Source organism: Centruroides vittatus, unplaced genomic scaffold, assembly GCF_030686945.1.
Source record: "Centruroides vittatus isolate TY-2023 unplaced genomic scaffold, ASM3068694v2 contig_979, whole genome shotgun sequence".
Classification (NCBI taxonomy): domain Eukaryota; kingdom Metazoa; phylum Arthropoda; class Arachnida; order Scorpiones; family Buthidae; genus Centruroides; species Centruroides vittatus.
In genome coordinates this window covers 623184-644115 of record NW_027122650.1, presented here as the reverse complement: position 1 = coordinate 644115, position 20932 = coordinate 623184, and the positions used below count along the sequence as shown (strand labels likewise).

At 34.3% G+C, this 20932-nt stretch overlaps 1 protein-coding gene across 4 annotated transcripts in view; it reads left to right on the top strand.

The window, feature by feature from the left end:
• Positions 1 to 20932, top strand: part of LOC136985772 (polycomb group protein Psc-like) — a 44460-nt gene that overhangs the window by 21089 nt on the left and 2439 nt on the right. For all 4 annotated transcript variants that reach the window (XM_067283118.1, XM_067283119.1, XM_067283121.1 and 1 more), the window contains 5 exons: positions 4407 to 4454; positions 13166 to 13271; positions 14518 to 14578; positions 14815 to 14913; positions 20361 to 20441. In XM_067283118.1, the coding sequence (XP_067139219.1) occupies positions 4407 to 4454; positions 13166 to 13271; positions 14518 to 14578; positions 14815 to 14913; positions 20361 to 20441 (395 nt within the window). The remainder of the gene's footprint in view (positions 1 to 4406; positions 4455 to 13165; positions 13272 to 14517; positions 14579 to 14814; positions 14914 to 20360; positions 20442 to 20932) is intronic.

The following is a 20932-nucleotide window of genomic DNA, read 5'->3' as shown; positions in this document are numbered from 1 at the left end:
CAGTTACAACTGGAATAAAAATAGCGAAAGTTATCCTCGTTACACAATACGGGTATAAATTGTTTTTCTTTTGGCAACGTATGACGTAGAGATCACTCATTGGCATAGCTCGCAAGCCTTATCGACTAAATTCTTTTCATTTAATTACACTATAGATTTGTGCTGTTACGTATAATTTAAATATTAAAAAGTGTAGTGAGAAAGTTTGCTGTTATTTCATATATTTTTATGAATGTTTATATCCTCGTATAGATCTATCAATTAACTTTTTATTACGATGTGATTAGTTTTAAGATATTCTTTTCTATGACTTAGTGTTTTATGAATATAGTATATTGGTAAAGTAATTATACTTTATCCAGATTCACTTAAAATATAGTTTAACTTGGCTTTTTAGTTTTTAAGTTATACGTTGGGTGCGATCAAATTTAATTTTGTGGTTTGGTGATATTCTACGCTCCGTTTTTTTCCTTGATTCCGTAATTAATTCCCAATTTGAATAGAAAATTAGGCGAATGATCTAATTATAGATTTTTCTGATCCTTGTCTCCCTCACCATTTAATGTCGGTCCTTGTTTACAAACGATTCCTTTGTTTTCTCCAAATGTCGAGAAAACTGTTCCGTCATTCCTTTTCTTTTTTTTTTTGTTTTACGTGTATCGAGATAAATCATTAATGGGTTGAATAAATCTGTTCTAGTTACTTAACTTAAATGTCTTATGATCTCCGACATTTCTTAGTAAAAAATAAAAAATAAAACCTTTTATTTTCCGCTAATGATTCTTTACCACCGGAAAATAAAAGGTTTTATATAAATGAAAAAATTTCTCATCGGATGCCGATTTCAGAAATGTTGCTTTCTTCGCCGACGTTTCTAAATCGTCATTTGATGTGATTATATCATCCGTATACAGACTTAGTAGTATTTTTTTTTAAATTATTATTATTATTTTTATTTAAAATGGATGAATCATTTTCAACTGTTCGAATCTGTTACCAGTTGGATGAGGTAGTCGATGACCTTGAAACCAGTCTTCCGGTTTGCTTCAATTCTCTTTCGCGCGTTCAATTTGTAAACTAAATCCTCGGTCCTTTTTTCGAGTGTATTCTGATTGGTTCATTATATTTTTACATTGTTATATAAATAAGCAGTTTTATGCTTTTTCCCCCCTCTATCTGTGCGATTTTGGTGATTGTTGCATAAACACTAATAATTGGTAATTAGCTATAATAAAAATATTTTTTAAACAAAAAAGTCTTGCATATTAGTTTATATTTTCATGATTCCTCTTAGTGATTCTTAAGTGTAAGTGTATTAGCAATTATTATTTTTGTTCCTTGGCTTTCACTCGAATCTTTTCATTCTTGAGAATTTCATTATGGTTTGGTTCTTGTTTTTTTTTTATTATTGATTTCTTATGAGTTTCGATCAAGTTATTCGTTCGCTGGTTTTGATGTGAGCCACCTTTTCTCTTCAAGAACATAAATTTTATTTTCTGATTCAGATTTATATCGTTTGTACTTCCTTCACAATTTTCCTTTATTTATCCTTTTATAAAATTATTACTGTATCGTGTTTTTAGTGAATCAATATTTTTGTGTTGTGGAAACCAACTCTCGTTCCGCGCTTCAATAGGCAACGCAAGACTTCCTATACAAATGTATAACAAATGTGTTATATTTTTAATTTACGCCCAAACGTAAGTGTCTTTTGAATTCTTCGTAGCATTTAAGTTACGACTGACGAGAAGAAAGCTCCCAAATTTCGAAAAGAATGAAGTACAGTAGGCTACTACAAATTGTACTATTGCTAATTAGGTAAAGTTTACTAGTCTCGTATTATCTATTCAAGTGCAGAACGAGTGTTCGGTTTCCACAACATAAAAACAGCAAGAAATAGAACTCGGAGAAGAAAGAAGAATCAATATTTATAAATTCATCTGTTTGCTTTTTCCGTTTTTGAATCCAGTAATACACTTTCTAATCGATCTGAAACTGTGACCTTATGAAACTTTTCTTTCGTCTTATTTAATTTAGAATTGTAAATCTTGTGCATTTTAATTTCGGAATACCTAAAACAAAATTACATATTTCTGCTTTTAACGTAATTTTCTTAGTATTTATATCTGATTGTAGAAAAAAAAATTTTGATATTTAAATTATGTCATGTAGTCTATATAGTATCTAAGCAGTTAAATTTTTTTTAACATTTCGTCGAAATCATTTTCTAGATATTTCTTTTCCTTTTTTTTCAGTTTGGTGAATGTAAGCCTAACTGGAAATCATTTGGAAGTTTATTTTTTATATAAATAATAATCTCTGCTTCCAACACGGTTCCGTTTCTGTTTCAAAACTTCCCATTACTTTTTGGATATCATCTTACAGTTATCGTCATCTCGATCTCCTCGATTACACGCCAGAGCTAATTTTCCATTTAAAAATTTCGCAAATTTATCTTTTCAAACTTTTAATGTTCGATGGTTAAATTTATTTTCCGTTCTGCTTGTAATTTTATATGCTATTTCGTATCTGTCTTTGAAGAGAGAAGCGAAAAGTTTTAATATTACATTAGGAATACGTATTGTTGTCGTATATTTATCATTACTCCTTCGCTCGACCCATAACTATTTTATAACACATACATGAATCGATTCTAAAAAATATCTTGTATTAGAGAAATCGAATATAAGCGTTTTCATACGTTTATTCATGGCTGAGCCTTACTACTTTGTGTATCTCACGAATGACAAGTTTTTATTTAATTTCCGGTCTAGTTTTGTTTTTACGTGATGTCTTAACATTCTTGACTAATTAATTATTCGCTTCAATTATTAGTTATTTAATTATATTGTTAGAATTAGTACGTAGATAAGACGAAAGTTCTCTCTATTCTCATAATTACTGCTTTTTGTTTATGGCATAAGTAAGAAAAGAGAAAAATCTTAGTTTTATCGTTTAGTCTTCGTCCACTAATCTGTTTGGAACACTCGCGGTTTTTTAGAATTTAGATTGGTTCCTTCCGTCGATATTATTATTATTGACCTCTTTTCACTACCAACCGCGCAATTTTTGTTAATTGTCAGAATGTTTCGATTGTCAAAAAGGAATATATTGTCTTTGATGGATGATGCGGTAATAAGCACTCTTTCCTCGTTTTTTACTTCGTCTGAATTATTTCTAGACCTCTGTTGTTCGGTACACTAATCTCGCTTTATCCAAACGATTATTGCTTTCGACTAACTTCGTTTTTGTTACATTTTATTTGTTCTTATCCGAATATCTTGACATTTATGAGTTAGGCCAAATAATCTACCTTTTTACGTGTCAAGCCACTTTCTTCGTGGAAAACTTTCCCGTGAAAGGTCTCGAATGAAAGGCCGATTTTTCTTCTTAAAATATAGAAAAAAGACCACAAATTCTGCAAAATGAAGAGACAACGAATTATCCATCAAAAATACCTTCGCTTTCTATCTTTCTTGCAACGTCACGAACTTTCACGATAATCCATCGGTCATTAGATCATTTAAATATTTTTGAATTTATATCTAAATTAACTCTTCTCGCTTCTTCGTAAATCTAATTTGAATGGTTTTATAATGGTTGCAACCTTCATCTTTTTAAAATTTTAACAATTTATTTAGTGGTATTCTCTCGAAGATGTTCGTAACTTTTCTTATCTTTCGGTGATCTCCCGTTTAAATATATTTCAATGTCGATAGCTGTTTTTAAATTTTTTAAATTCAAATTTATCCTTATCTCTCTCTCTCATCAGGGCTATATATTGTTTAATATTTTTGGATTTGTGTATATAAATTGAGTGATTTGACGACTGATGAATTATCATCGTAGTTCGTGACGTTGCACGAATTATAGAAAGCGAAAAGATTTTCGATAGATAATTCGTTTTAAGTTCCTTTATTGCCTACAAATTTTTTCTCTATTTTTCATTTATATTAAACTATACTAGTCTATATGAATAATTTCCCCACAAATTTAATTTTCAGATGAAATTTCTTCACTAAACCTATCATCAGCATTTATTTCGTTTCATTATCACAATTGCTTACGTAAAGACTTTGCGTTCGGTTTATAATTTCACTTACATTTTTTTAGTGTTCAATCCCAGATATATAATTCCTTTTTTTACATGAAGTTCGGCACTTTTCTAGTTACCCTATCGCGCTTTAATCTCGAAACACTTCCCCCTATTGTTATTTCAAAGCAATCTTAAAAGGGAAAAGGAATTCGAGGGGGGAAGAATTCTCTTAGTGGTGTCGATGCTTACTGTTTATTATTCTTTTGATAAATATAATGTAGAAATTATCCGACGGCGTCGCTAGCATCGCCTACCATAAACTAAAAAAGAAAAATATAACATTAACGGAATCAATTTACTTTTGTTGCAGATGAAATGAAGCGAAGACGGGAGTTTTATGCAGAGCATCCCGATGCAGGTAATTTGTTTTCTTGAATCTTAACGTAGATAGATATAAGTTATATTTTAGCAATCTCATAAGGATAATAAGCAACTCAACAAAACAATTTGTTTATTAATTTATTAAATACTTTATAATTAAAGAACGTGAGCCGCTTTACAGAATTATTTCAAATGTTTAATCAAAAGCTATTAGACAACTAGCGAATAACACCCAAACTATAGTTCTGGCTTATAAAATATACTTCTCCTGACTAAAGTAACCAAGATTCAAACAATAAGTGTACTTTGGCTCCGGGTGGAATCCTCAACAGCGTCCTTCGTAACACACCGAATGCACTAACTAATAAAGCTATCGAGGCACGCTTTCTTATCATGTAACGGAACTAACTATTCTATATCTTGTAACAGTTAAACAGGTTTTCTGTTTGTCTGTGAACTGAATGACCGAAATTGTTAATGAAAATATCATCCGAAACTTAAGACTAGCGATAACCGCGTGTCCATTAACGTTGCTATAACAAGGAAAATGGTGTGTTATCCCGACAGCAAAATTACTCTATTTAAAATCAAATTACGGTCATGTTATAACAAAATAGATTTCAATTAAAGAATAGAACAGGTAGAAAAGCATTTATAATATAACAATAAATGAAAAAACCCGTATTTATCACACCTGTTTATATAATTATTTGTAATACCTGTTTATATAATATACAGTATATACACCTGTGTGTCTGTATATAGGCTATATATAATTAATATTTTATGTTACAGAATGTTTTCATCGTCTTTAGTACTATTTAAACTATTTCATAAAGTAATTACTGTATATAAAAGACACAATCGAGTGTTATTTGAAGGTAAAATGAAAATTTGACATTTACTAAACAGTATAATAAAATTCTTAATAGCATTCGATTACAAATGAATGATTGATTGTCATCTCTTGTCACTAGAAAACATAATGTTTTAGACGTAATATTTTTGATAACTGATACAAATTCATTGATATAGGCTATATTATGTTAGGTTATCTTATTTGAAGGAAAGTCAGTTTTTCTCGGTCTAACGATGGTCGATATTGTTGGGAAGTTTGTCGTGGAGTTGGATAAATTGAGCCAGCAAGGATAAAAAGGGGAGACGGATAAACTTTTATACGTGTTTATTCATCGAAGAGATAGTCATAAGAATGCTACAAAAGGTTAAGATAATAAGTATCCAAAGGGTCATAGGTAACGAGAGTAAACAGTGTCATCGTACACCATATCCTGCCGTTCAGGCGCCGAAGTTTCGCTTTCGCTCGTGACAGCCACATTCCTAACAGATATAGGTCCTACATAAAATTATGGTTCGAATTGTTTATAAACCTATTTCTTTTAATTCCGTTTCCGAGATTGATTAGACTGCAATAGAGGCTTTAATTTAATAAAATAACTAGAGATTCTTCTTACAAGCACTGTTTTACGGGAGTAGCGTCGAGTGGGAGGGTTACTTTTTTATATTTATTAAGAAAAAGTTAGTTTCTTAAATTCAATAATGTGTTACAGTTTCAAAGATTTTGTATCCACGATCTTGAACTGTATGTTGTATGAAAGATGAGCGAAAACAAACTGTCGATAGTTTTGTTCTTGAGACTCGACATCATACTTTCCTCCTCACTCCATTTTTTTTCGCAACATCGACCTCCCCCTACCCAGTAATTATCGACGTTCCGTCTTTGTTTCTTTATTGCTTGTTCACTATTGTAGACGTTATTGATCTGTTTTGTTTTTGAATCAAGCGCATCTTTCGTAATATTTTATTAGATTCGGTCCTTCCAACACTGAACACTTTAAAATTAGATTAATTCGAATGTCGACGACACAATCCTCTCGTCTCCTTAACCTTAATCCGTCGTTGGTAAGATTCAACTTTGACTCCAGACGTGACGACGAATAGCAGCTATGTAGCAAACTAATTCAACATTGTACTAGACTCAAATAATAATCGCTTCTATAGTAGAAATGATCATTATAGGAAAATGGAATAACGCACGATTTCGTGTCTAATGTCTGTTTATTATTACCACCGTCTTTACTGCCAGATCGAAACCAATATATTGGAACGAACAAATAGTCTGCTGCACATTACAAGGTCGAAAGGTTTTTCTGTACTATAATATTACGTAATAAAATTACCGATTATTTGCATAGCTAATAACAGACATCCATCCAGTGTCTTAAAGAAAACTAAATGCGCATATTGCATAGAATCAATGCATATCAATTTGCATATAAGAGACCAACATCCATCCAATTTCTTAGGAGAACTCAATGGGAATAAAGGACTTACTTATTTTCGTGAAAAAAATCAAGCGTTGGAATGGGTTGGAATACCGCGGACTAGGAACCCGGATTAACAAATCTCGCCATCCAACCGGTAAAAACTTAGTTCGAGCTGGATAACAACGTGTAGGTCTGTTTCCGGTGGCCATATTGCCACGTGCACACTTCTTTACGGACGGTTTATCCGGCACGGGTCCCCCGGGCCAAAGAAACATCTTTTGTGTTTTTAACGAGGCGTGGATCCTGGTCGTCACTTCGCGCCACAAGTGCCATTATTTCTCGACTTTTCTCCTCTAACAATTTCTAATGATGTAAAATAAAAATGGATTTGAAAACCTGTTTTGTTACAGGCTGGTATAAACGCGAATACATCTGTTTGGGTAATTCTTTATTCAAATTAATTCAAGCTTAACTAACAACTGGACTCGTGTTTCTATTTGGAAAAATTGGCCAACAATATAATTAGCTGATTTCGAATTTGCGTAATGGTCTACGTGGCCAGTATATGTCTTGGCATTCTAATTAACGAAAGAATCGGACATCCCGGCAGATGGACATGTCGGGATGTCCGATCCTTTCGTTAATTAGAATACGTTAATGATACGCCTTGACATTTTATTTCACTTTAATCACTTTTAGTTATGCCTAGAAGTATCGACACGTTTGTCGATACGAATAAGGAAGAATATATGGCTCCATCCAATTATTAAAAGACTGTTTTTAACAGAAATTTTTTTGTCGTCGAAATTAGAGGAATTCTCCAAGGATTAGAAAAAAACGGGAGAAAGGGGGAAAAATCTATCTTTTCATTTATTTATTCGTCGTTAATTAATCGAATACGTTTGAAGAAGAAATTTTAAACAAGGCGACGTATAAAATTTCCACAATGCAGAAAGCTTTCATCTTTCTTTATCTGTATTTAAGTAAAGATTTACAGCAGATTTGGGTCTTTTCCTGTTTCGAATTCTCTACAAATGATTTAGTTTTCTCGAAAATAATTATAATAAGTTTTTTTTTAATAATAATCGAGAGCGAGCGAGTTTTTTAAGCTTGGTGGTGCCACGGTTGAAATCGGTTTGCTGTTATTACGTCATTGTGAAAACTGTTTAATTAGCCAATAAGACGAATTTAGTTGGGCCAATCGATCGGGAGGGAGTAATTAATCGGAGGAAACGATAAATCTCCACGGAGTAGATCGGACCGAGAATTCGGACAGTCAGGTAATTGCGGGTAGTGACCGGTAATTCCTGCTTAATCTAGTAAGCCTTTTATTGCGGATGGTCGGCGGTTCGATTCTGTCCAACGTTTTGTCCTTTCCTAAACAGAGACGAAATTTTGGTTTGAAAAGACACACTTGACGTTCGAAATTTCGCGCTTCCATTGATTGTAGGACTTATTCTATGTGCCTTTTAAATAGTTTGATGACATTATAATTAATCGTCCAATTAAAAATATTTGCTTACTTAATTTTTATCGATTTAAAAAAGTCGATTTTGGCGAAGATGCGAAGAACGTTCGTTTTTCCATCTTTCTTTTCCTCGTTACGCGCTCCAAATAAAAAAAAAAAAAAACATCGTCGATTCTATGGTAATCGATCAAAAAATTCTCCTCCTCTTCGTTCGTTCCTTTGCTGCCTGCTAAAGAATCGTTTATTGTGCAACTTAGAACTATTTATATTAATTGTAATTCGAATCTCAGTTGCTTTTGTTGGTACTTTTATCGGTGGAGTTGGATAAATTGAGCCAGCAAGGATAATAAGATGAGACGGATAAAACTTTTATACGTGTTTATTCGTGGAAGAGGTACAGTCATAAGAACGTTACAAAAAGGTAAGGTAATAAGTATCCAAAAGATCGTAGGTAATGAGAGTAAAGTGTCATCGTCCACCACATCATGCCTTTCAGGCCCAAACTTTCGGCACGTGACAGACACATTTCTAACAGTTTTGAGGATGATCGAAGTTAGGCCTAAATACTGTATTGATTGAGGTGCTGTTCTATTAGGTCCTATGTCCTCGTCAGCGTTAAAATTTTTTCTTTAGTTTTAGGAGAATTTTCCATTTTCTCCAAGAATAGAATCATTTACTCGAATTAAGAAAATTTGAGAAAATCTTAACGAAACGTTGTAACTTCGAATAAGCTTGTAACGCGCCTTTCCTTTCATAATTCTCTATAACTAATGACTTTTTATATTTTCGCTTCGAAAAAATAATTTGGTTCCTAAATCTAAGTTTTTTATTCCGACCGAATTCGAATATTTTAGAGATTTCCATTTATGGTCAAATTCTATTGCGTTGCGCGGACGATCCGTCGTTCTAAACGATAATTAAACATATTTTTTGAAGAAGACGAATGTTGCTTTTGATGGATCTAATTATAGGTTGAGACTTCATATAAGGATCCACCGGACAGCTGTATTCAGATCTCTTGTGCGAGTTGGCAGCTGCCCAAGTAATTATAAAGAACCGCGATTATGACGTACAGTACGTCCGGATTGCCAATATTTATTCGCCGAATATTAAGGTGAAGTCTAGAAGTTCTCGCGTGTAAATCGAACTAGATGCTTAATCATTCGCCTCCGATTAATAACTAGCGATAAAACGAGATAGAAAAAGAGGATATTTATACAGTATATTCGTATAAAATATCTCTATTATTCACTGCAATGAAAGCGACTGTGTTCAATATTCTTTATGTACTGTACACTTTGATTACGCGTGAGATTTTCTTCTTATCTCAATTTATTAAAATTATATTTAGAAAAAACCGGTAGAGCAATGGCACGTGTACAGATCCAGTATGAAGACTTTCCTTATCATATTTATATGTATAACAGAAACAGTTAGGCCTATATCGTTTTGAAGTTTAGTTTGGACATTTGAAATTCATTCCATAACGTTTATCTATGTTTTTCATTTTTTTGTCATTTTTCCATACCCTCTTTTGGGTATGGAAAAATGGTCGTATTCTTTAACTTAAAGGCCGGGCTAATAAACCTAAAGGAGGAAAATGGGGTAAGGAGACGACGATCTCTTAACTTGAAAACTTAATTCGAAGGTTTGAAAGTGGTGGATTCTGACCATACGTTCCATTTGTTGTATATTAATGTCGTATCCTTAAGATGACGTGACCTGTTCGTACAGCGGAGGAAAAAAAATGAGAGGGTTCGTCTCGTCGGTCAATTTTCTCCTATGTATTCTTAAGTAGTGTTTCCTACTTTCATTTTGTTGGGAAGTTTGTCTGTAGACTTGGATAAATTGAGCCAGCAAGGATAAAAAGAGGAGACGGATAAAACTTTTATACGTGTTTATTCATCGAAGAGATAGTCATAAGAATGTTACAAAAGGGTAAGATAATAAGTATCCAAAGGGTCATAGGTAACGAGAGTAAACGGTGTCATCGTACATCACATCTTGCCTTTCAGGCGCCAAACTTTCGCATGTGTTATCCAGATCTTTCTTTACAAAATGTGGAATGTGGCTAACTGTTTAATAATAATAATCCGTTTAGAATTATTATTGTTTTTATTTTATTTATTGAGTTTTCGCTATCTTTCCATGTCATTGAAGCATTAATGGATCTTAAAGTTACGAGTTCAAATATTTACCAAATTCATCTTTCCCGATATATCCATGAACGAATTATCGAATTTTAAATCGAATTTAATTCCGGTCATACTGATTCGTGTGTCGAATCGAGCGGGGTTTTGTTTAATTATCGTTTTTTTTTTTCTTATTTTTCAGGTTATTAAAATAAATGTTAGAAACATGTGTATGTAACGAAACCATTTCCTACGAAAGAACGTCAGCCTATCTTTATTTGAACGAGAGATCAAAATCTGTGTTTAAAAGATAGGAATTTATTCATTGAATGTGATATAAATATTTGATTTTTTCGTACTGTTTATAGAACTTCCTGGAAGTTGATTATCCAGGTTACGAGATAGTCACCAGATGAGATAGATTTACTGAAAGATATAATAAGTCATTGGAGTATTTCTCTAACAACTTTGTTTAAAACTTTCACAATCCAAATGAAGTATACTCCAAATTCCTTTAAGCGCACTTCCAACCGATATTACTGTTTGCTTCCTATCTAACACACAATGTACATTTTTTCAGATTGTTGTTATTCCTTATGCGAAATGAATTTCTTCCGTTTGATTTCCTGTAAAATGACTTGGCCTTCGTATTGTAACAGAACTTTCATCGCACTTTTGTATAAACCTCTAAAAAAAATGGCAAATCGAACGAATCACACAACTTTCGTGATACAAGAGTCGTGTATCGGATTAAAACTTCCGAACAACAAACAATTTTGTAATATACTCGTAGATTAGCGCGTAATTAATCCCGTTTGGATTTCCAGCTTGTTGGGTATATTTTCTGTTTGCAGTAGGCCTATTATCGGCACTAACGTACAGATATTTCGACAGTCCATCCGTCAATAGTCTGTAAACTATGATGAAGTGGTTGGTTCCATTTATTTGTCATGTGTTATCGTAGCTAACGACTCGAATTGAGTGTATTTAGGGATTTTCCCGTAATGGCCGACCATTTAGGACCCTAAAGTAAATGGAATATGATAGTCCTTTTATTGTCTGAAAGAATATTGATGTATCCTAATTACGTTCTCAATAAGCGGCGGAAAGTTAACATTTGGATCTGAAATAGTTTCTTGTGGTATGTATCGACTAAACCGGACACGAAAAGAAAAACTATATAATTAAATGCATTCGTTTTTACTTTCCAATGCGTTTAATCGATAGAAGTTTGGTGTTAATATTCAATTGGGACAATTGATAGAACTGGTAACGTTTTGCCTTCTGTAACGAATACCTCCCGGAATTTAATCTTTGCAGTTTTACACACGTTAAACTTCAAGGACGTTCGTTTTAAACGACTAGAATTCAAGAGACGAAGATCATTTTGTTTTCTAAAATACGCGATTATTCGCATAGGATCTGCCTATTATTTTTGTTGGGAAGTTTGTCGGTGGAGTTGGGTAAATTGAGCCAGCAAGGATAAAAATGGGGAGACGAATAAAACTTTTATACGTGTTTATTAGCGAGGTTGAGGCCGAAGTTTTAAACGTGAAAACGTGTAAGCCTAGAAGTTTGACAATGGCGTTTGGAATGTCGAGCATGATTCCCTTGACTATACAAACGCCATTGTCAACGCGCTTTAAACTAAGTTGTTAGAGAAATACTTCAATGACTTATTATATCTTTCAGTAAATATCTCTCATCTGGTGAATATCTCGTAACCTGGATAATCAAACTTCTAGGCTTACAGGAAAGCGGCGCTGAACGTCCGACGTACACGTTTTCGCGTTTAAAACTTCGGCCTCAACCTCGCTATTGATTGAAGAGGTAGAGACGTAAGAACGTTAAAAAAGGGTAAGGTAATAAGTATCCAAAGAGTCATAGGTAACGAGAGTAAACAGAGTCATCGTACATCACATCCTGCCTTTCGCCAAACTTTCGCACGTGGCAGCCACATTCCTAACAATTTTAACGAGTCTAAGATTAAATTAACGTTCGTTGCAGTAATCTAAATCTTAATCAATGATATTCAGACTGCGGTTGCTTCGTACGCGAATTAGAAATATTATATTTGTATGTTAAACTAAATACATTCGAATTCGGTAATCGTTGTCCTCTTTGCTTAAACTTACATTACACACTTCTTATTTAAATATTTTCGATGTTTACAACTTGTCGCCTTTTATTCTTAACAGTTAAATTTTTTTTAATAAATGAATACCAGGAAAACAGTCGGGTTTAGTAATTCCTTGCATGTAAATAAATTACTAATATTTGATTTATTTTCTCTTAGCCAAAACATTCGAATCCCTAAAGGATTATTTGTTTGAAGACTCTTAGATGTATCTTATTTAAGGGGATCTTAGTAAATTCTCTTCTAATGAAGAGAATTAATCTTCCGTCTTTCGTCCAAATATCACATTTGTCCACGATATCCGAATTTCTAGTTCTGATTTACAGAATTTTTTACTTATTCTAATTCCCTTAATGGGTATTTAATCATTTATTTTCGTAAGTAAAAAGTTAATATATATTTTCTTTGTAGAAAAATATTAAAATGTAAATAAACAGAATAAATTACTAACATAAATAATATGATTTAAATTTTGTAATGGATATTTTAACAGCTTTTAAAACTCAGATTATAGCTAGTATTGGCTAAATTTACGTCTTTCGCTCGGGTGAAGACGTAAAACAGGTTGTGAATACGAGGTACACATGGAACAGGTGCAGTCGGTCAGAAGGAATTACCTTCGTGAACTTGGAAACAAACACCTGTGTAAAAGACAGCTGTAGGCTTACTTTAAAACTCTTTATTCCTTCTCTGTCGTAACTTTCCGAATGTTTGCTTTTTTTGCAGATATCAACGGAAGAATCTCTCCGGAAGACAGGGGTGAAGTAGCCGAGCAAAGATTCATTTATACTCCCGACGAAACAATTAGTTTATCTTTGGAATACGGTTTAGGGTAAGCAGGACATTTGAATAAATAATTTTAATTCCTTAATTTTTTTCCATGATTTTTAGGACGTAAAATTCTCCGAATAGATCGACATTTACCACAGTTTAAGCGATTAATTAGATTAAAATTACAGTAAAGGCAGGATATAGATATATATGTATAATTATGCGTAATATGAAAAGGAAAATGTCGATAATGGCTCGACGTCCTGTATATATAATAATCGCAACATCCAAGGCGTTTTTTTACCCTATACTACTAGCGAAGAATATTCGGATGGAATTGCGCTTGACTAGAATTTATTTGATTTAAGCTTGCATAATCTTTTGAGAAAATATAATTAATTTTACTCTTAATCGTAACGAGAGATAGAATAAAAAATTATTTTAAGGCCGAATTCTTTCGTTTTATCTCGCTATTTGAATACGAATGCGAAATTACGTAATCTCTATTGTATGTTAAATTGGAGAGGTCGACGTTTACATAAGACAAACTTTAAAGAGAGCTCGTACTGTACACGTACTCGACTTGTAATTTTTTAGGCCTATATTTTATTTAAATAGGCATTGTTGATTTCGATCACGCTAATTTCCAAAAATAAGACAAATCTATAACCGGGACGGCTGCTCTTCTCTCGTTTAATGGAAGTAGAGTTTACTTTGGACACACCTCTAGTAATTACCGTAGGTGGTGTCTGCTATATGGCGACTTTCCAAAATATCCGGTACTAACGTCTCCTTTGTACAAACAGGAAAAAGGACGTTCCACGTTGTTGTTGGAAGGACGTTCTAGACGAATGCGGAAAAGCCGGTCGAACAACGACTGACGGTCTCCCCCCCCGGGTCCATTCCGTTAAAGGACCCCGGTCCTACTCGGCGCGTGCGAATTACGCGCGTTATCTTTGTAGCGTGCGGAAAAAGCTCGTCTTCTGCGGCCACCCTTATCGTACCGACCTAACCCCTCTGGCGCAGAGTGGCTCGCTCCCCCGCTGCCATTCGATAGCATTATCCAGTTCACTGACTGAAATCGCATTTAGCTGCCTTCGTTCCCGCTTCGTCCTCCCGCGTTTGAGAAATAGCCTTCCGTCACTAAAAACAAAACCACGTTTCGCTTACGTGGACCCGACGCGATCCTAAGTGAAACGTTAACCGATAATACATATCGGAGCTTCGTTATCGTTTCATTCATAAAATGCGATCTTTTCAGTTTTATTTCGCTTTTCTAAATTATTTTTTCTTCTATTTTAAAATAGAACAAATCAAGTATCCTCCGCGGATCCTAACCCTCCAAAGGAGATCGAAGTTCAGACATTGGTAAGTAGATCTGTTAAAGTAGTTTGTGTAATTGAACTTATTCGAATTATTTTACCGACGCGTATAATAAAATTAATAGGTAAATACATCAAATACCTTTTTTAAACTTAAAAAATATTAAAATAAACACTCGAGTAACATCGCAAGTCACTTTCTGCTAAATCTTATCTTGTATGTTACTTTACTTTCTATTATTTTATCATAATAGTTTAAAATTTTTACTTGTATTCGTGTAGGAAACAAAGCGACGTTTCTTGCAATGTCCCGCAGCCATTACCGTTTCTCATCTGAAGAAATTCGTCAGTATGAAATACGGATTACCTTCCACGTATAGGGTAAGAATTTTTCACAATTCTGTAGATACAAAAATGCGAATTTAAGTTTATCCATTGAGGTAAAATAGAAATATACCAATATATTCTATACAAAAGTTTACTACATAAATCACTATTTCTAAAATTGGTATTACTAAATTCTACGTTTGCAACTATGAAATTCACACGATTAACCGCAATTTCGATGATGTCTCAATCTTAACGTGTGGGTCCTACAATAATTGTTATAGTGGCCATAGCGGTGTAGGCCTACATAGTTTTCTTTAATGCTCGTGTAATGTATTTTGTAATCGGAGTGTTACGAATCACCCCGGATTAAAAAATAACTTACGAAAAGAGCTGCTTTAAACTAGTGGCTGGTGGGTCTTCATTTAACGAGTGCGTTTTTCTCTCTTCCAATGGTTGATTCTTACAATACAAAATAATACAGGCATGCGATTAAATATTTAAATGACAGAAGCATTTTTTCCTATCGATCGCGGATAGAGTTCGGTAAGAAAATGTACGCTGACGTAAATCTAAAGGAGATCGATATTAAATATCCTAGATAGGATTTAAAGACTGCGCGAACCATTCGTCGCTATTATAGCGATTTCCAACTTAACACTTCCGGATCTCTCGGGATCGACCCTTCTCTTCCCCAATTAAATCGCTCGATTCGTTTCGACCCTTTACTGCCGTAACGAATCGAAACTCGGAGATGGAAGTTCGTTTGGATATCGTTGTAATTTATATGGAGTTGTTGTGGTCTTCTGCTGAGAAATTTACGAATTATCTTTTGTAAATTTATCTTTATGTGACGAGTCATTTGGCAGAATTCGGTAAGGAATTCGTATCTTGAGCGGAAATAACCCTAAAGTATTCGTATTGGATATTAAAAACGAACTCGTAGTAAGACGGGGCGAAACGACCGGAAGGGATTAATGTAGTAAATAGACCGAATCCGGTCCGGGACCACTCGATTAAGAACAACGAGTGTTCCCGGAGGGTGGTGATACTGGTCTTAGTTCACGCATTCTTTCGAAAACTTTTATATAAATCTTCTCGAACTTTAAATGGTATGACATTCGTTCGTTTAAGAAGCGAATGTTTTTGTTTCGCATAAAAGAAGCTTCTAAAGTCTTGATGAAAATCGGAAAACGTATGGATTCCTAAATTAATAAGAATGTGCGATCAATTTAAAGAAAGCGTTACTCTATTCGTTAAGGAATTAAAGGATAAGACAAGCCGTTGATGAATAACTGGAAATCTAGTAGGAAATCATTCATTAAAAACGCCAGAATTTCCCTGTAATAAATATTCGATTATTCTGAATCGGAAATATTCTACACTCGATTCGTTCGCTATTCACGCCCTTTAGTTATTCACTAACCCCACAAAAATTGTCTAGTGACAAACGAAACGACAGGAGCCAGTTTTCCCTCACCGGAAAGGAACCGGCAGCGAACCGAATTAAGTTAGATAGGTGGAGTGTCATTTCTATATACAATTTCGAAGGTCGCCGAAAGTTTCGAGATGCGTTTGTGTAAAAGTTGATGGATTAAAGTTAGAGATTGCGTTCAATAACGCCCTTATCCGTTGTTTTACCTCTCGCAATTATTTTCTAACAGCTTACTGATACTAATAATAATATTACCGTACAATACTTCGATACTAAAATGTACTCTCCTTTTAACAAATTAGAACTTATACGATGATTCACGAAAGAAATTCCTTCTGTAGTGTAAAAATTTCTGGTCGTAGACCGTAAAATTATATACAGATAATAAATGCGACACCAAAGATTGATGCGCCAGCAGTTCGTTCACTCTGCACGAGTGTTTGCAGTTAAGGAGTTTGTCTACTCTATATCCCGTACCAACTGTCGGATGAAGAGTAAAATGGTTTCGTGACATTAAAATAATATGGTGATCAAAGCTGATAAGCTACATCGTCATAGCGAAAGAGACCCGATTATTATTATAATGCTCCATTGAAATCACGCAATACATTATGGGTTATAGAAAATGAAGAAACATCGACGATAGTGAAGCAGTTACGGTCGGTGGGAAAAAGTTGATCATGTTTCTCTTCGAAATAATAGGGAATTATACAATGATTGCTTAAAGAACAGAATAACGCCGTCGCAAAACGATGCACTGAAATTTGCTTGTCAAATCTTAGTCATAAAAGGACCTTAGCTCTGATTCACGATTGGATACACGGCGTGTTTACCATGATAATGATCCTGCAAACCGAGCTGAGCTATCAAAAATTTAAGCAAAATTCGGGTCTTTCTATTGAATAAATCTGTCTTACAGATCCGATCTCCAACTCCGTGACATTGGTTCCTTTCCGCTTGTAAAATCATAACTGAAGAGGTAACGTTTCTTGGTATATGACGAACTCATCGCAGCATGGGATAAGCATGTTCAGTTCAAGCATTTACAGTACAGCACCTTTACAGAAATTCTGTGTTAATACAAACAATGTAGCGCAAAATGTTTTGAAAAGTTATAGTAAAGCTGTATCTCAGTGCTTTGTATAGTACGTAAGTCACTATGAAAGATCCGATCGTAATTCGAATGAAAAGTTTGAGACGTAAAAAGAGAGAAAATTGTCGTTCGATAAGTTCCCATTTCGTTCTTATCGGTCTACGGCAGGAACCTTGACGAATGCACGCGAAAGCGATAAATGAATCCCTCAAATATCGAATTGCAGTAAGAAGTTGTAAGCAACATCGAAAATCAATTTTTTTAGTTTTAAATATTAACAGACTTTCGAAGGCTGACTCGAAAACTAATTTGATCCATTTTCAACGCTATATTTTCCCTTCCGATTTGATTTTGTAAAGAACGTCCTTCTGGTCGGTTAGAATGTTGAGGAATCTTTTGACTTTAATTCGATATTGTCTTTCCGAATTAAAAACGAAGGCTCAAATACCGAAAATATGGAAGTCATATCAAAAAATATATTGGATACTAGTCTCTTTGATGCTTTTACTTGGCGTTAAATGCGGGTTGATATTTAAGGTTCAACGTATGCCTATCGTTGCCATTGAATAACAAAACTTCGGTATTTCTAAAAATAAGTTTTCAGGTCGAATTGACTCGGCAATCTTCGATGTTTGATCGAGAAAAAGATCGGAAAGAATGTATTGTCAACTAAGAGTAAGGGATCATCACGTTCGATTTATTATAATCCGCCTTAGCCACTTCAGCTATTAATGAAGAATGTGGCAAGGGATTTTTAGAGGATTGATATTAAGAACGGAAATGATTGCGGATGTAAGAAAGGGAACGACATTCCCGTGCTGCAAAGAATCTATTTCCGTCCAAGACAAACTTGGAACGTTCAACAATGTAGTTTATTGTACGCGGTGGCCAAAGGTAGAAAGAGTCGGAAAAGTGGAGAGAATGATTTCAGAGTCTGCTTTTAGTTATTGTTAAGAAAAGGAAAAATAAGAGAAGGGAGAAGATAAACGGAGTGCCAGTTTCAACTAAGATTCAAATGAAAGGAAGATATAATGCTACGATGAGTTGGGGAATAACGGGAAATTATCAGACTGCGGATTGTCGGATCGTACTTACGACAGACGAGAATAATAAAAGCGTCGGCAATCGACTGCGATAATTCAGATTTCGGTTTTTTCTTCTTGCAAAGTACGGAACGATCTCTTATATTCTCGTCACTACGACACTAATCGACGATAAAGCGCCTTCGACGGAAATACTGACGAGATTTTTCCCGTCTTAGGATTTGTAACCGGAAGAAGCAGACCTTTTTTGTTCTCTTTCAACGTTTGATGTAGGCCTACGACCATAAATAATAACACCTTAACGACCAGTGAACAGCACCTAAGGTGTCCAGTCTTTAAACTAAAATATCTCGTCGAAAGTTTGAAGTCGCATTTATTTTACGGAGGGAAGACGAATAGTGTATTCGTCTCTCGGATCTGTCCTAACCTAGAGAAGTCTCGATGTTTTTTCTTCTATTTTCACTAGATGAAATCAAAAGTCGGACAAGTCCAAAAGGTGAACCGACATCAACCAAATTTGGTTATAATGTTTAATTATTTTCTGTCTGTCATACTTTTAGTTTCCATAACGTCATGCGGCAGTTTATCCGTACGACCTACAATAAAAAATTCGATATGTTTTTAAGAATTATCACCACCATTTTTATCAAGTTTTAACCACATTTTTTCCCTGTTCTAGAATAATGCTATAACTTGGGGCATTTATTCAATGAGTTTATATCGGATTTCGAGAGGTGGAGTAGTCGGAGGAGGTCTCGTTCCGAGAAATTACTAGCTAAGTTAGAAGTTTCGATTGTGTCGTTATTAGTCCCAATGGATGACAAAAAAAGTTTTATTACAGTATTGAATTTTGATCTTTGCGACTAACGGAAGATAAGCAAAATTTTCTGTTCGACAGACGGAAGTTTTATAAAGAGCGAAAACTACTAAAACGATAAGAAATTCCCGGTCTGGCATCGTTTCCCTACGGACTGCATCGTGTGCCACTTGTCGCAGACCGTCGTCGCCAATGTTTTGGTTAGTGTGCCTTGACCAGAAAACTAAATATATTTGTCAATGTTTAGTGACGAAAGCCAATTCTAATGTTGAGGCTAATATTAGGTGAATTAAGGATAAAAGATGTGTTTGGGGAATAGAAAAGCGAAGATTGGATACGAAGAGATAAATCTCAAATCCTCAATATTACGGTTTGGAGAGCCATAGAACGCTATTCAAAATCTTTCCTGTTTGCTGGAGGTTCGATTATTGCTCGGTATTACGACGAGATAATGTCTAAGTTCGTAGGCTCTTCAGGGCTGAATGTTCTCTCGCGACTCGTCCGATTGTAGAACTCGCTTTACTGCAAGCGCATAAGGGACGTATTGAAAGATGGCCATCATCATCTCATAACCTCGTATTTAGTGCTCCAATCACGAGTTTGGGTCAAGCAACTCTAAATAATGTAGGGCATATTTACGACACAACGCATGAGAGAATCGGAGCTTCATTCTAGCTCTTACGAGAGTATAATAAACCAACATAGCGCGGCGCCAATCTTATACTGTATTTAAAGTTAGTATACAAGTGTTCTTTAAAGTTTCATCGTTGCCAATTTCCTCTCAACGTATTATTTTTCAAAGTATTTCACTTTGTTTCCAGTGTTGTATTCACAAACACGTATCTTTCGTCTGTATTTAAATTTCCCGATCTTTCCTGCTATGACACTTCTTTTCTATTTTATCCATCAGATTTCAGTCTTATATCTTCGACTTTTAATTTAATAATCCCTTGAAAGATATAGACCTATATAGTAGGTATATGATATAGAGTTAGACAGTATATCAAACTACGTCCGCGACAGAAAAATTTTTGCACAACTTGTAATGCACTTAGATTACATTAGTAAATAATTTCTACTCTTTGACGTTCACGACGAATTTATATTTTTCAGGTGGAGATCATGTACCTGGACGACCCATTGAGGGACGATTACAGTCTTATAGACATTGCGTATATTTACGCTTGGAGACGCGTAAGTATTCTCAATTACTAACACTTTCTTTTGTTAAAATAACAAACTAAAAGTAGGTGTTAGTGAATCAACGACATTAAATCTGAAATCCGCACGAATGAATATTTTCAAAAACTATTTAACGTAACTCCTATTCTTTGTGGTAACAGAACCTATAAGATGTACATCACGATGCATTTGTAATTGCCCCAAATATGGAACTAGAAAGAACATTATTAGAAGTAAACATTCCTATTTATTTCAATTTAGAATGAAGTATGTACTGAAAAAGAAAATGCCTTACCAATAATTAATTTTATTTGTTTCGAAATAGAAACTTTATTAGCAACTTCTCTCATAAATCCGAAATTGCCAATATACAGTACGCTGTACAGTTAATAAGGGGGTCTGCATTCTAAACGGTATTTTATTAGGTTCCTCGTTTGTTGAAAATTATTCCGTGCAAATTATAAACCTAACAGATTTAATTGTATTTTAATGAGGGATAAAGT